At 37.6% G+C, this 13850-nt stretch overlaps 3 protein-coding genes across 3 annotated transcripts; 1 reads left to right on the top strand and 2 right to left on the bottom strand.

Moving 5' to 3' along the window:
• Window positions 1-1781: 1781 nt before the first annotated feature.
• LOC140748608 (uncharacterized) lies at window positions 1782-2788 on the bottom strand. The gene is made up of 2 exons (XM_073081449.1): window positions 2721-2788; window positions 1782-2126 (listed from the first exon to the last, which is right to left on the bottom strand). Exons 1-2 carry the CDS (start codon window positions 2760-2762, stop codon window positions 1782-1784), a joined length of 387 nt encoding a protein of 128 aa, XP_072937550.1. The 5' UTR covers window positions 2763-2788.
• Window positions 2789-6140: 3352 nt separating this feature from the next.
• Window positions 6141-7255, bottom strand: LOC140748496 (uncharacterized). The gene is made up of 2 exons (XM_073081308.1): window positions 7205-7255; window positions 6141-6605 (listed from the first exon to the last, which is right to left on the bottom strand). Exons 1-2 carry the CDS (start codon window positions 7253-7255, stop codon window positions 6141-6143), a joined length of 516 nt encoding a protein of 171 aa, XP_072937409.1.
• A 2295-nt stretch (window positions 7256-9550) lies between these two features.
• On the top strand, window positions 9551-10319 carry LOC140748497 (uncharacterized). The gene is made up of 2 exons (XM_073081309.1): window positions 9551-9601; window positions 9888-10319. The coding sequence occupies exons 1-2, from the start codon at window positions 9551-9553 to the stop codon at window positions 10317-10319; spliced, it is 483 nt and encodes a 160-aa protein (XP_072937410.1).
• Window positions 10320-13850: the final 3531 nt, after the last annotated feature.

The following is a 13850-nucleotide window of genomic DNA, read 5'->3' on the forward strand; positions in this document are numbered from 1 at the left end:
CATAGTCTACCGCGCTGGCCAAGTGCATATTGGTTAGACTTGACATACTTTTAATTTTTATTTAGATTCCTCAGATATGCAGGTGGTTCCTTTTGTACGATGTTTTCCTTCATCGTTAAAGCAAGTGATAACTTATAATACGCAAATAACTTTGAAAAATCAGAGATGGCCCAAATTGAGATGCTCCGATCTAACCACTGGGCCAACCAAATTATAAACACCCATTTTTTACATAATCAAGTGAATGCTTCTTTCGAATTTGGAAAACGTTTAAAGTATTAAAATTCTTATCATTCAGAAATACGAAGTCTTAGTAAAGAGAAAATCGAAGTAATAAAAATAAAAAATTACACAACATAAATGTATTTAATAAAAAGAACCAATAAATCAATACACCTCAGAATTGCACAATTACTAACTAAGGACACCGTGCCACGGGCTGGCACGATACCTTCAAACGTCCATGTTAAAGTTAGTCAAAGTAATAAATATGTTATTTTAAAAGCCCGAAGTACGGTAAATCTTAAGATTAACTGAAATTATTAATGATGAACTATGTTGTACCAACGTCATTTTGGCACAAAATATATGTATATATATATATATATATATACAACATTTACTATCTATCTATATATATATATATATATATATATATACATATATTTTGTGCCAAAATGACGTTGGTACAACATAGTAATAATATATATATATATATATATATATATATATTATTAAATATATATATTATTAAAACGAATTGTTTTTACTTTAGGACGGATTCACTAATTTCATATTTTCATCACTGTAATTTTTATTTGTTTCAGGTGAGCTGATTGCTGTGTCGTAGGTCCGCAATCGGTTACGTTTCGCAGCCACAGAATCACCCAGGATATATAATATATAAATGTATATTTATAAATTACATTACATGACAGAGGTCCCCACAAGTGAGTCCCCAGTAACTATGAATCTTACAGTTTAGGTTAGGTTGGAACATTAAAGAAAATATAAAACTAAGTGAGCAGGGCGCGGCAGCGCCCTGCGAGCGGGTGGGTCCAATTATGTAAAGTCAATAATGTACTTAAAATCTTTATAAGCGATCAGAGATATTAGTAAGGCATGTATTTTATTACTCTACCCCATAGCTGATTTACGTACATCGTGTACAGAGACGACATAAAACATCTCAACATGTATATTATTCGATATGTTGATCATTATAAAATTACAAAAAATATAATTATGCTCAAGGAAAGTTGAAATAGAAACTTGTAATCTTTACCTATACTTGTTTTATTACTTTATCCAAGTCTATGAAGATATTATATATAAAGGCTGGTTAATGTGATTCATTCCGTGTTATTTATCACTTTGACCAAATTGAGTAAATATTATACATAATGGCAAGATATTATGTATAATATATGAATTTATCACTTTGGCTGTAACAATGATATAAATAAAGAGTTTGGATTTTGTTAAGCTTGTAAACGAATTTCCATTTTATTAAATCAATAACTATAAATAATACTCTTGTCTTTTCAAATTACATTTTTCAATCTGTGCGATTGTTGTACACTCCAGTAATTGACATGCAAACTTGCCTTTATCTCGTGAATGTTATTTATATAAATGTTTGTAAGTTATGCTGTTGTTGTGTCTATAAATAAATAAAATACTTAAAGTAAGTACATTTAGTTTTACGTAGTAGGGATAAAATATTAAAACTCATAAATTAGACAACAAAAATATATTTAATAAACATAACCATTAACAAATTAATAAACCGGAGAATTGCATCCACAATTACTGACTAAGGACACCGTGCCACCGGCTGGCACGATGCCTTCAAACGTCACGAAGCCGATGATAGGCACGTTGCCAACTACAGCTGTGGAGCCGCCCACTGGCAGCTCGCCCGCAACAGCCACATCTCCGTACCCGATGGGAGATACCGCGTTGATTGGCATGCCAGCCAGAGATAGGCTACCAGGGTTCGGGACTATGCCGTTGGCACCCAAAGCGTTGCCAAGGGCCAGTCCGTTGTTGATTGGCACGCCAGGACCGTTGCATGGCAAGCCATTCAATCCACTAGCGTATCCAATAGCTTGGCCTAACACACTCTGGAAAATAAATTTAATATTTAACAATAATATGTGATTATATAATTATAAGTTTTAATTAGGTAATTATAATATTTTAGATAAGCTCTGAAAAGGAAGATGACTATTATAAGATTGTTTGTTTTGGGTGTTTGTCGATATTTAATTTAAATAGTGTATCCAAAAAGACAACCATTTTCTTCGCTCTTATACATAGCTCTTATACAACGCGGTAGAACGAATATGGTTCGATTGGGAAGCTAACGTCAAACTTCTTTCTGGCATGAAGCAGTCTTGCGTTTCGGTGGAAAGGTGAGATGATGCCAGCTGATTTACATATGAGGCGATCTTAGTCCTGTGACAAGACAAAAGTGACAGCGTATCTGATCGGCTTCAAGTAGAACCCGTTGAAAATGGAGCTATTACAGATGTCCATAGGCGACATTGACTTACCAATTCATGATCGCTTGCAATTTCAATCTTTTTAAAATCTCCAATTTAAAGGAATAAAATAGCTCACAGAAAATTATATTATGGTTATTGATCTTTCTTTACTATCACTTATATGATTTTTTTTACAAATATTGCTAACTTAACACTTAAAAACAAAATTACCTGGAGACAAGCAAGCAAACACACAAACACAAGAGAATTCATGTTTCACGTTACAGTATAAAAAATAACTAGTAATATTTCTACCGTGATTTCTTATATATCATGTACTTTGTAACCATTTATGCAAGAAACGTGATATCATAGTTATGTGAAAGAATGTATGTAATATATTGATTAGTAAGAATTGATAGTTTTTATCATTTGTTAGGTTAGATTGGGTAACACTGAGTGCTTGCACGAAATTCGAATATTTGTAGTTTGAAAGTGTGGTTCCATTTCCGAAGCCATCACACCCATTTCTACTTTATAACAGTAGTGGTGCTATGTTTTGGTTTGAAGGGTAAGGGAGACGGAGTTCTCAGGAGTAGCAAACTATTTGTGGTCGACCTCAGGTAGGAATATATAATCTGGGGTTGATTACAGATGTCCATTAGCGGCAGTATACACTTACCATCAGGTGGACTGCATGCTCGTCTGCTACTCCTATATTATAAAAAAAATCGAAGATTTGTAGTATGAAAGTATGGTTCAAAAGACACTACATCTATTTCTGCCTAATAACAGTGTGTAGCGCTGCTGTGGTCTCGTTTGCAGGGAACATTAAGGGAGACATACTTACCAAAGGAGTTTCAACTAAGTCCTCAGGAGTACCATCTGTGGTCGACTTCAGGGAGTAATCTGGTGTTACTTGATTACAGATGTTATAGGTGGCAGCGGACACTTATCATCAAGTGGTAGAAACCTCTCCTCCAAAGGTAACTTCCACACCTATTTCAGTCTTATAACAGCAGCAGCGCTAGTGTTCTGTACCCTTAGTATGAGTTTTTACCTCTTTACAAAAATGTCTGTTTTTGTATTTGTTTACGTACTTGCCGATAAATTTCCAATCTGCGCCCCTAATGGACTGTATCAGGCTGTAGACGTATCGTATTTCCTATACATTTACTTATTGTAAATGTATAGGAAATACGTGACAATTACAAAAAAAAAATGTGAGCCGTCACGGGACGCCTGGCAGATGTGAAACATCGACATTATTTTGTAAAAGTAATATGCAGAAAAGAACATATTGTGATAGGAACTAAATATGTCATAATGATAAAATAAAATATTACGATTTTTTTCCAGATAACGATGACTATTTATTGAATTCGATTGCGCATGGCGACGCGTCGCCACACCGTACACACTACTGCATATAGACTGTATATATATATACCATCGTATAGCGTGGCGACGCCACGGCATGCGTCGCCACACCAGAAATCGGTTTTACGTGTGGCTATAGATGTTTCACATCAACAGACATTTTTGTAAAAACGTAAATACTCATACTAAAGGTACTGGTTTGATGTAAGAACACAATCGTGGTTGACCTTAGGTATGATTCTGATCTCGGATTGATTACAGGGACGACAGTGCTCTCTTAAATTAGGTGTACTGTAAGATCTTTTGCCACTTCTTTATTTTAAAAATGTTCGAAATTTAGTAGAACTCAAATGGTTTGATTGAGTGTGTACCACCGCTGTATTCCCTGCGTAAAGAAGTTTTGGCGTTCTAGAAAATCGAATCATTCTGAAAGAAGACTCTTGCTTAGCTGTGAGATTATAATGGGTGTTACTGTTGGTTGAAGAATTATTGGCCAAGTGCGAGTCGATGCACATGGATGGTTCCGTACCACCACTTTTTTTTAATTTCTTGTGTTTTTTGTCAAAGTAGCTATAAAAGAACATGCACTGTTTTTAAAGCGTTAAATCTAAAATATTTAAAGTGTCCTTGCCAAATCTAAAATATTTAAAGTGTGTTGCCTAATTGTATCAAGGTATAGTCCGCGCCAAACTAGTCCGCTCTGAAGTTGTTGCGAGCAAGTGCAGACATACTTTGCTATGGCGACGCGATTCATGTCTATGTTCAGAGCGGACTAGTAGTTTTACGCGGACTATACTTGTTGTGGTTTAATAGATACTAATATTATAAAGAGGCAAACTTTGTTTGTTTGTTTGATTGTAATGAATAGGCTCAAAAACTACTGGACCGATTTTAAAAATTCTTACACCATGCGAAAGCTACATCATCCGCGAGTAACATAGGCTATATTTTATATGAAACTAGTGGTGCCCGCGGCTTCGCCCGCATATTAAAGAAATAATATGACATACATAAAACGGAGAAAATTTGTACCTGCATTGGAATGACAGTGGTGCCATCTGTCGAAAATTGGTTTTACCAACTCCCAAACCCTCGTGGGCTCTTGGACAACAACTTTGCTAAAGATCATCACTTGATCAAATGCATAGTCTCCGATTCTTTAACTACTTACGAATTTAAAATTAATTAAAAAAACTTTTTCCGATGGACTAAATTGTGAATCTAAACCATTCTCAAGTGCCCTTGAACACACACAACAAATTTCATCAAAATCAGTCCAGTCGTTTAGGAGGAGTTCAGTGACATACACACGCACATAACAAATATATATATAAAGATGTCTATATATTATGTGTATAAATAAAAAATACATAGTTTAGAGGTGGTAAAACCCTTTGTGGTTCGACTTTTGACGTCCTTTGTCGGGACCACGGATACGCTAGTAGCACTCGTCCGCGGTCCCTCTCACCGCGGTACTCAGGGGTAGGGACCACAGATGCGCCGCTACCCCTGAGGACTAAGCTGGAAAGCCTCGGAAAAGTATGTCTCCCTTACCACATCCTTCAGACATGAACACAGTAGCGTTTAACACTTGTATTAAGCAGAAATAGACGTGGTGTTAGTCTGCCGGAGTCGAACCACAGCGCACAGGACTCTACCACCCTATATTAAAAAAATGTTAAATAAAAAATGTTGATAAAAGTCTTTAATAGCTTGACGAGTCATGCCATCTATTATCAAGTTGTGAAATATTACCATAAGCCGTGTAAATTAAACATTTGTAACAGTGCCATCTATCGGAACACTTTGCAAGTTAAGAAAATATAAGCGTTTCACAAACCCACTTAAGAAAAGTATAGTCCGCGTAAACTGCTAGTCCGCTCTGAATATAGAAATGAATCGCGTCGCCATAGCAGATTGTATAACTACACCTGCTCGCAACAACTTCAGAGCGGACTAGCAGTTTGGCGCGGATTATAATTTTATCAAGGCCGTCGGTCTGTTAGACATATAAAATTCTTAAATTATAAATCAATTTTTTTACTACTTGATTGTTACGTAGTTTATTGTATATATTGTATAATAAATCAACTCAAATATAATATTTACGTCTTTATATTTTCTTTCAAACTCTTTCATTGCATTTATAAGGATCTAACAATATCGTCATTATTTGTATGAAATATATATAAGAAAGAAAAAACATGTTTTAGCCATGCTAATTAATCATTTTTATTTGCATCAAAATCGGGTCGATCTAGCCAGATTGTCTCAGTAGATGTAGCCAGCTCCGAAGGGACCAGCACCGTAGGGACCGCCGCATCCGCAGGCGCAGGAACCAGCGATGGTAACGGAGCCACCAGCGCAGACGGGGCCTCCGAACTCCACAGCGCCGAGGATGGGCACCTGTCCAGCGACAGCGGTAACACCGGCGACGGGCAGCTCGCCAGCGACGGCGACCTCACCGATACCAGCGCCGCCGTACGCTCCACCGCAGCCAAGTCCGCCGTAGCCGAGTCCGTCGAAACCGTAGGCGCCGTAGCCGAGTCCGCCGTATCCGATTCCGTCGAAACCATAGGCACCGTAGCCGAGTCCGTTGTAACCGTAGGCGCCATAGCCCAGACCACCGCAGCCGCCGCAGCCAAGTCCGCCATAACCGTAAGCACCGTAGCCTAGCCCGTCATAGCCGTAGCCAGCGCCGTACAGACCAGCTCCGATGTATTGGCTGAAGACATTCTAAAAGAAAAATAATGTTCACTGTTGGCGGTCTCAATTGTGAGAATAATATTAAGGATAAAATTTACTGAAATCCTAATAATCAAAGAATCGTTGGAAGTCTACCAGAATTAAATGATTATTGCTTAATAAATGTCTGAATCTACAATAATATTTAGCTCTGCCTGCCCGGGGATCGATCCTACAAATTTTTACTGTCAAACACCAGTCTGCTACTCTATATTTTTCACGTTGGAGTAGTCGTTAACCCATTATTAAGTACAGATCTCACTGCTGGGTATACTGCTATTATAAGGCAGGCATAGCTGTGGCTGTAGTGCCTCCGGAGTAGAGGCACGAAGTGATCTTAAAACCGTCAACTCATTTCAAAATTTTAAATGGGGGAGAAATTTAACATGACGCTTTAGACCCCCACAGCCCACCACCCAGATTCCCTATATTGTGGATGCCATTACCACACACTAAGACAAATACACAACAATCAAGCCCAGAAAATATATCTAAATTTATCGGTGGTCAGATGTGTCAAAAATTTTGATGGATATACAAAATAGACCTCTATTCCCTATCCTGAAGCTATTAGTGGTGGTAAATCTTACCTGGACCAGACAAGCCTGGATGCAGAGGAGCAGGAAAGCGAAGGAAGACATGTTGTAGTATTCGAAGTAGATGAACTTGAATGATTTGTGAGAACCAAAAAACCTTTTTATATCCATTCACCTACATTATTTGTCTGACGTTTTGCTATTGGGTAACTATACGTGATTTATTTAGTTACTAGGTAAACGATGATAGTGTTTTGTTTATGTGACGAAGAGTGTAAGACCCTTTGTTTTCTTATTATGACCCACCTATCTTGTCACAAAAGCAGTGATAGCCTTGAAACTCGACCTCTTAATCGGTCCGAGATGAATTCTAGGCACGTACCTCATTTTTAAATCTAATGTATTTGAATTCGAAAGTTATGACATCCATAATGTCAAACATGATTCAAAGTTGGTAGAATAATACTTTAGCGGAGAAAGGAAACTGGAGAAGACACTTGTTTTTTTAATTATACAATGTGTAGCAGATGAGCATGCAGGCCATTGCAGGCCCATGGACATATTCTGTAATCAACTCCAGATAGGATGAGATATACCTACCTGAGGTCGGTTAAAGATGCGTTGTTGCCCCTAAGGGCTAAGCTGGAACGCCTCAGAAAAGCATGTCTCTCTAACACAACCTTCAAATTAGAACACAGCAGCGATTAACACTGCTGTTATGAGGCAGAAATAGGTGTGGCGGTGGTGCCACCGTGGTCGAACCAAAAATGATTCAAAACAAAGGTGTTCATTGGAAACTAATCAATAATCTTATTTAAAAACCTGATCGATGTATGTATAAAGTTATAAGAAGGTCTTAATGAATTAGGTACAAGTAATTATAAGTGGTATCAAAATAGTGTTAATATTTGTGGCCTAGCATAGATGATAGACATTAATAATGATTGCCTTTATTAAAAATCTCATTCGTTACATTTCATGTTTTCAACTACATTTAAGTTTCTTGATTGTCTTGACTTCAGCATAAACCTCCCGAGTGTTTTCCAGAAGATAGATAACGAGCTTGCAAATATAAAGCAGTCACTATCCTCGTACATCAAATAGCATAGTATTCCTACCTGATGTCGATTGCTCCTAAAGATAAGATATCCCTAAAACACATTAGCTTTGCGCCCCAACTTATGGCGGACATTCGTAGTCCGTAATTCTACGGATTTATCCACTGTAAACCGTGAAATATATATGAACCAAGGCTCTTCCACCGTACTCGTATGTCGATTTGTTGGTCTTTAAATTCGAAACCACCATAGAAATTACTGGACCCGTCCGTGCTACAGACAATGCTCTTACGTTCACGAAGTTCAAGGAGCCAGAAATCATGCAGAAAGTGACAATGCTGCCACTGTAGTCAAACTACGCAAATTTGTAGAATCCTTAGTGGTTCGACTTAGGAGCACGTCCTGCACACATATTTCTGCCTAATAAGAGCAGGTAAGTGCTGATGTTTTACGGATTGAAGGGTGTGGTAACGGAGATATATATATCTGATAGATAATCTGAGGTGATACAACTTAACCACTTAGTCTAGATAACAACGTATCTGCGACCGATCTCAAATAGGCTCATATGGAAATTATTTCAGATCATCAGATGACATTACCATCAAATATATTGCATGCTACTTTCATGTTATAACAAAAGTTTGACAACCCGCGTGGCGGAGCGGTCACCATACCGGTTTGACGCGCAGGGTTCCGGGTTCGATCCCCGGCCAGACAAAAATCTAAATGATAAATTTAGGTTTCTGTTTCTGGGTCTAGGTGTTTGTGTATATGTCCCTGTGTGTGGCCACGGCACCCACGATACAGGGAATCCTAGTGTGGGGCCGTGAGTATAGAAAGCATATTTTTTTTTAAGTAAAAATAATTACATTTTTAAATTTATAGTTGTAACATCGTTTTGTGTAAAGTTTATAGTTGTAACATCGTTTTGTGTGAAGTCTACAAATATGCACTTGGCCAGCGCGGTGGACTATGGCCTAATCCTTCTCATTCTGAGAGGAGACCCGTGCCCAGCAGTGGGATAGTAATGGGTTGGTGATGATCTTAAACCAGACCATTAAAAACGTAACCATCATTTCAATTAAACGATTTTTTATGGTAATAATGTGTTATCTTGTGTTGATGAAACTTTTGCATAAATAAAAGATAGCACATTAATATCAGTTGCAAAAACTTATAACAACAATAAAACAGAATTATAGAATAAGGTCAGCCACGTGGTTTAATTAATAGCCCTAATCTCACGTTTAATTACGAAATACTATATTGAATGTAGGTTAATTAGTATATAAGCGTGGGTTTTCCAAACAGATCATTGTGGAATCATCATTCAACAAACATGTCTACTTTTGCCTTCTTCGTCCTCGCTGTTCAGGCCTGCCTGATCCAGGTGAGTTGTGTACTGTCCCACTGGGCACTGGTCACCTTTCTGACTAAGAGAGATTTAAGCTACAGCTGGCTACGCTGGCCAAGTGCGGATTTGTGGACTTCACTTTTGAGATTTTTTTAAAACTTTCAGGCGTGTTTCCTCACGATCATGAAAAATCGGAGGTGCGACTGGTATTTGAATCTTGAACTTTCTGACTGTGACGACGAATTTCAATGACTAGATTATCACTCCCTTTATATACAATATGTGAACGCTATTTATTAATAATCATAACATAACTTTTCAGACCGCATTCAGCCAATGCATCGGAGCTGGTCTTTACGGTGCTGGAATCGGCTACGGCTATGACGGGCTAGGCTACGGTTACGGTGGACTTGGCTGCGGCGGCTGTGGAGGTCTGGGCTACGGTGCCTACGGTTATAACGGACTTGGCTACGGCGGACTCGGCTACGGCGCCTACGGTTTCGACGGACTCGGCTATGGCGGACTTGGCTGCGGTGGAGCGTACGGCGGCGCTGGTATCGGTGAGGTCGCCGTCGCTGGCGAGCTGCCCGTCGCCGGTGTCACCGCCGTTGCTGGACAGGTGCCCATCCTCGGCGCTGTGGAGTTCGGAGGCCCCGTCTGCGCTGGTGGTTCCGTCACTATCGCTGGTTCCTGCGCTTGCGGATGCGGCGGTCCCTATGGCGCTGGTCCCTATGGAGCTGGTTACTTCTACTGAGAAAATCTGACAATACCGATCTGATTTTAAAGCAAATAATAAAAATTTAGCAATGCTATGCCATGGTTTTTATTTGTACATATTTAAAAGTCAATATAGGTTTTAAAAGATTATACTAAAAATCGCTTCTTATGTATTTCATATATCGGTATTTAAATGAATAAGACCATCGATCATCAAGATGATCATCAAGAATCATCAGTACACAAAATAATACAATAACAGGGGGGCTAGCCAAGTTGACATTCTACAATCGCTTACGCTGTAGAAACGCTAAAATGTATGAAAATATCGATGATCACGTGGTCAAAATAGCGAAGCAAATGCAGTGATAGCATAATGGGTGAAACTTGCCCTCTTAACAGGGATTCCAAGGTTAAAAAAAATAACAATAAAATACAAACGACTTCTATATATTTCGTTGGATAACAATGTAAATAGCGTGTCTAACTTCAGAAATATGTATTTAAATAATGTTGGTTTTGCAACATTTATATAAAATATTTTTCACTTTGTAACATGGAAGTCAGTAATATTTTTTTGTAATTTTTTTTTCACCTTTTTTTGGTGATGTCTTACTAACGTTTATATTAATTAATAACTTATTTATAAATCTGAAATAAAGGAATTTTATTTTATTTAATTTTCAATTTCAATACACGTATGAAAACTTAATGTACTCGTATGTAAGGAAAAATATTAATAAATTTGTAAAACGGTGTGACACGCGTAATGTAAATACAAGGAACAAACATAATCTTTCTACACATGTTACTCTTCTCCACAAAATAAGTAATTCTTTTATGGGTCAATGTATACGTTTATATAATAAACTTCCTACCGAAATCAGAAATTTGTCAATTAATAAATTTAAAGCCGTAATCAAAATTAAACTTAGTCAAGTTCAAGGTCATAATTTGACGGAAATGTATTTGCTTATGAACCTTATTTTATATTTGTAAACATTAAACATCAAATTACTGTGGTTTAGGCCAGCAGTGTCCCTGCGTGACTAGGATTGAAGACTTGAAGGTCAAATTTTATATCATATATCACTACAAAGTCTAGCTTTGATACTGTTTATAAATATCCGAAAGCATTAACTCTCAATATAACTCATATAGTTTAGATACTGGAGACACCTCTGTATGATCAAAGGAATTGAAGGTCAAATTTTTCGTCATATGTGTTTGTCTTGCAACTTCATTACAACAAACGTCTAACTTCTATACGTCAGGTGGGAGGCACCTCAGCATCGTCAGGGTTGAAGGTCAATCTTTTCATCTTGTATCTCCGCTTAAGGATCTTATTACATATTTGTAAGTTCCAAATGTCTAAGTTGTGTGGTTTACGCACGAGGCATTTCTGCATCACCAGGGTTGAAGCGTTAAAGGTTGAATTTTCCATCATATCATGTTAATCTAGATACTCAATGTTCATTTTAAGTTTCATGAGAATTGGGTGGACAGAAGGAAAGTTGTCATAAAATCTGTAAAAAACAGGGATAGTGATGATGATTTCCACCCCATAACTCAAAGTTCTAATCCCAAGTCACTCCAAGAGACGACTCATGTACTCAGTGACAGTATATTACCATATACTGTCACTGAGGATGGTATAGGGATTTACGATAAAGATATAAAAGTTTCTAGGTATCAACACTACGACAACAACGAGGTACAACTAATTATTTAACAGTGGTGTCAAACTAGTGTTAATCTTTGTGGTTTAGCATATATGATAGATAATGATAATAATATATATAGCCTTTATTAACAAAATTTTTCGTTACATTTAATGTTTTCATGCTACATTTAAGTATTTTTGATGTGAAACATCTATAGCCGCACGTAAAACCGATTTCTGGCGTGGCGACGCGTGCCGTGGCGACGCGTCGCCTCGCTATACGATGGTATATACAGGGTGTCCCGTAAGTACCACGACAAACTTGGGGAGAACATAGGTGAGGGTCTGACCTCTCTGGGATAAAAAAAAATTACCTTGTTAAAAGTGTCACCGTTTTTGCACTATCAATTGTTTTAGATTTTTTCAGAAATTTAGCTCTCTTCATCTTCTTTCGTTAACTGCGTGTACAAATTTGGTGATGCAGTGTTTATTTTTTCTGTTAAATACTATCAGATAGTTGGTCTATTATATTGAAATGTAAATTGGTTAAAAGATGTAAAGGAACCCTGAAAAAAATAGGGATATTTTTTGATTTTATTTTTTTTACTATTTTTCCCTCAACTTTGACTCGTCGCGGTGAAAAAAAAATGTACTGGACTATAAGTGTTCGTTGCACCAAAAAATATGTCCAGTTAATAGAGATTTGAAAAAGGTACCACACTTACTATTTAAAGTTGAAAAAAAAAGTTAAGGCCATTTTTGCATGAAAGGGACTGAAACCAACTAAAGCGTAATGATAGAGTTTTTATTTAAATTACGGTTTCTACCGACTCACAACGTGTCAGGTAGTACTAAATTACATTATTAACTTTTTTTTTTTTTTTTCTTTACGAGGGGGAAACCTTCAAAAGGTACCCGACGACGTGGGAGCGACGCCGGGTTATGTGGGATTTTTACCGCACTAAAACCCCCCCGGTGGTCGTCCTCAACGCTTGTTGGAGAACTCCGGGATCTCCGAGGGAACACAACCGGAGTCCTCCAAGCGCAATGCCCCGATCGGGCTCTACCCTGGGGGAGCACTTTTGGCTCCTCCCACACCATCTGGTGTTTACGACGGTATGCGACCACACATACTGTCGTCCTTCCCGGGGTTGCTTGCTGGACGGTCCGAGCTCCCACTCTTGCCACCCGCAACCCCGGAAGCCCCCTTTTAGTCGCCTCTTACGACAGGCAGGGGATACCGTAGCCCTATTCTATTCCCGAGATGGAGCCAGGATATGGATGGTAGATCTCTTACCAATTTAGCCCAAACTCGAGGGATTTACTAAGAAATGAACCATGCACTTGCTGGCTACATCATCAAATCTGTTCCAAGATGTCAAATTATGGTATTGTCATTCAAATTACATACATGTACGAAGTTTCACTTCGAAACGACAGTTCAAAGTAGGTAAAAATTGACTTAATAAATTGTAATACTCTGTTTGTTAGTTAGTTACTAAACTGTTTTTTTACAAATTAAGAATGATATTTTTAAGTGTGTAACTAGGTAATAATGTAATTTAGTACTACCTGACACGTTGTGAGTCAATAGAAACCGTAATTTAAATAAAAACTCTATCATTACGCTTTAGTTGGTTTCAGTCCCTTTCATGCAAAAATGGCCTTAACTTTTTTTTTTCAACTTTAAATAGTAAGTGTGGTACCTTTTTGAAATCTCTATTAACTGGACATATTTTTTGGTGCAACGTACACTTATAGTCCAGTACATTTTTTTTTCACCGCGACGAGTCAAAGTTGAGGGAAAAATAGTAAAAAAATTAAAATCTAAAAATATCCGTATTTTTTTCAGGGTTCCTTTACATCTTTTAACCAATTTACATTTCAATATAATATACCAACTAT

The sequence above is a fragment of the Epargyreus clarus genome, unplaced genomic scaffold, assembly GCF_041222505.1.
Source record: "Epargyreus clarus isolate Ecla_fem2 unplaced genomic scaffold, WU_Ecla_fem_2.2 ptg000016l, whole genome shotgun sequence".
Classification (NCBI taxonomy): Eukaryota; Metazoa; Arthropoda; class Insecta; order Lepidoptera; family Hesperiidae; genus Epargyreus; species Epargyreus clarus.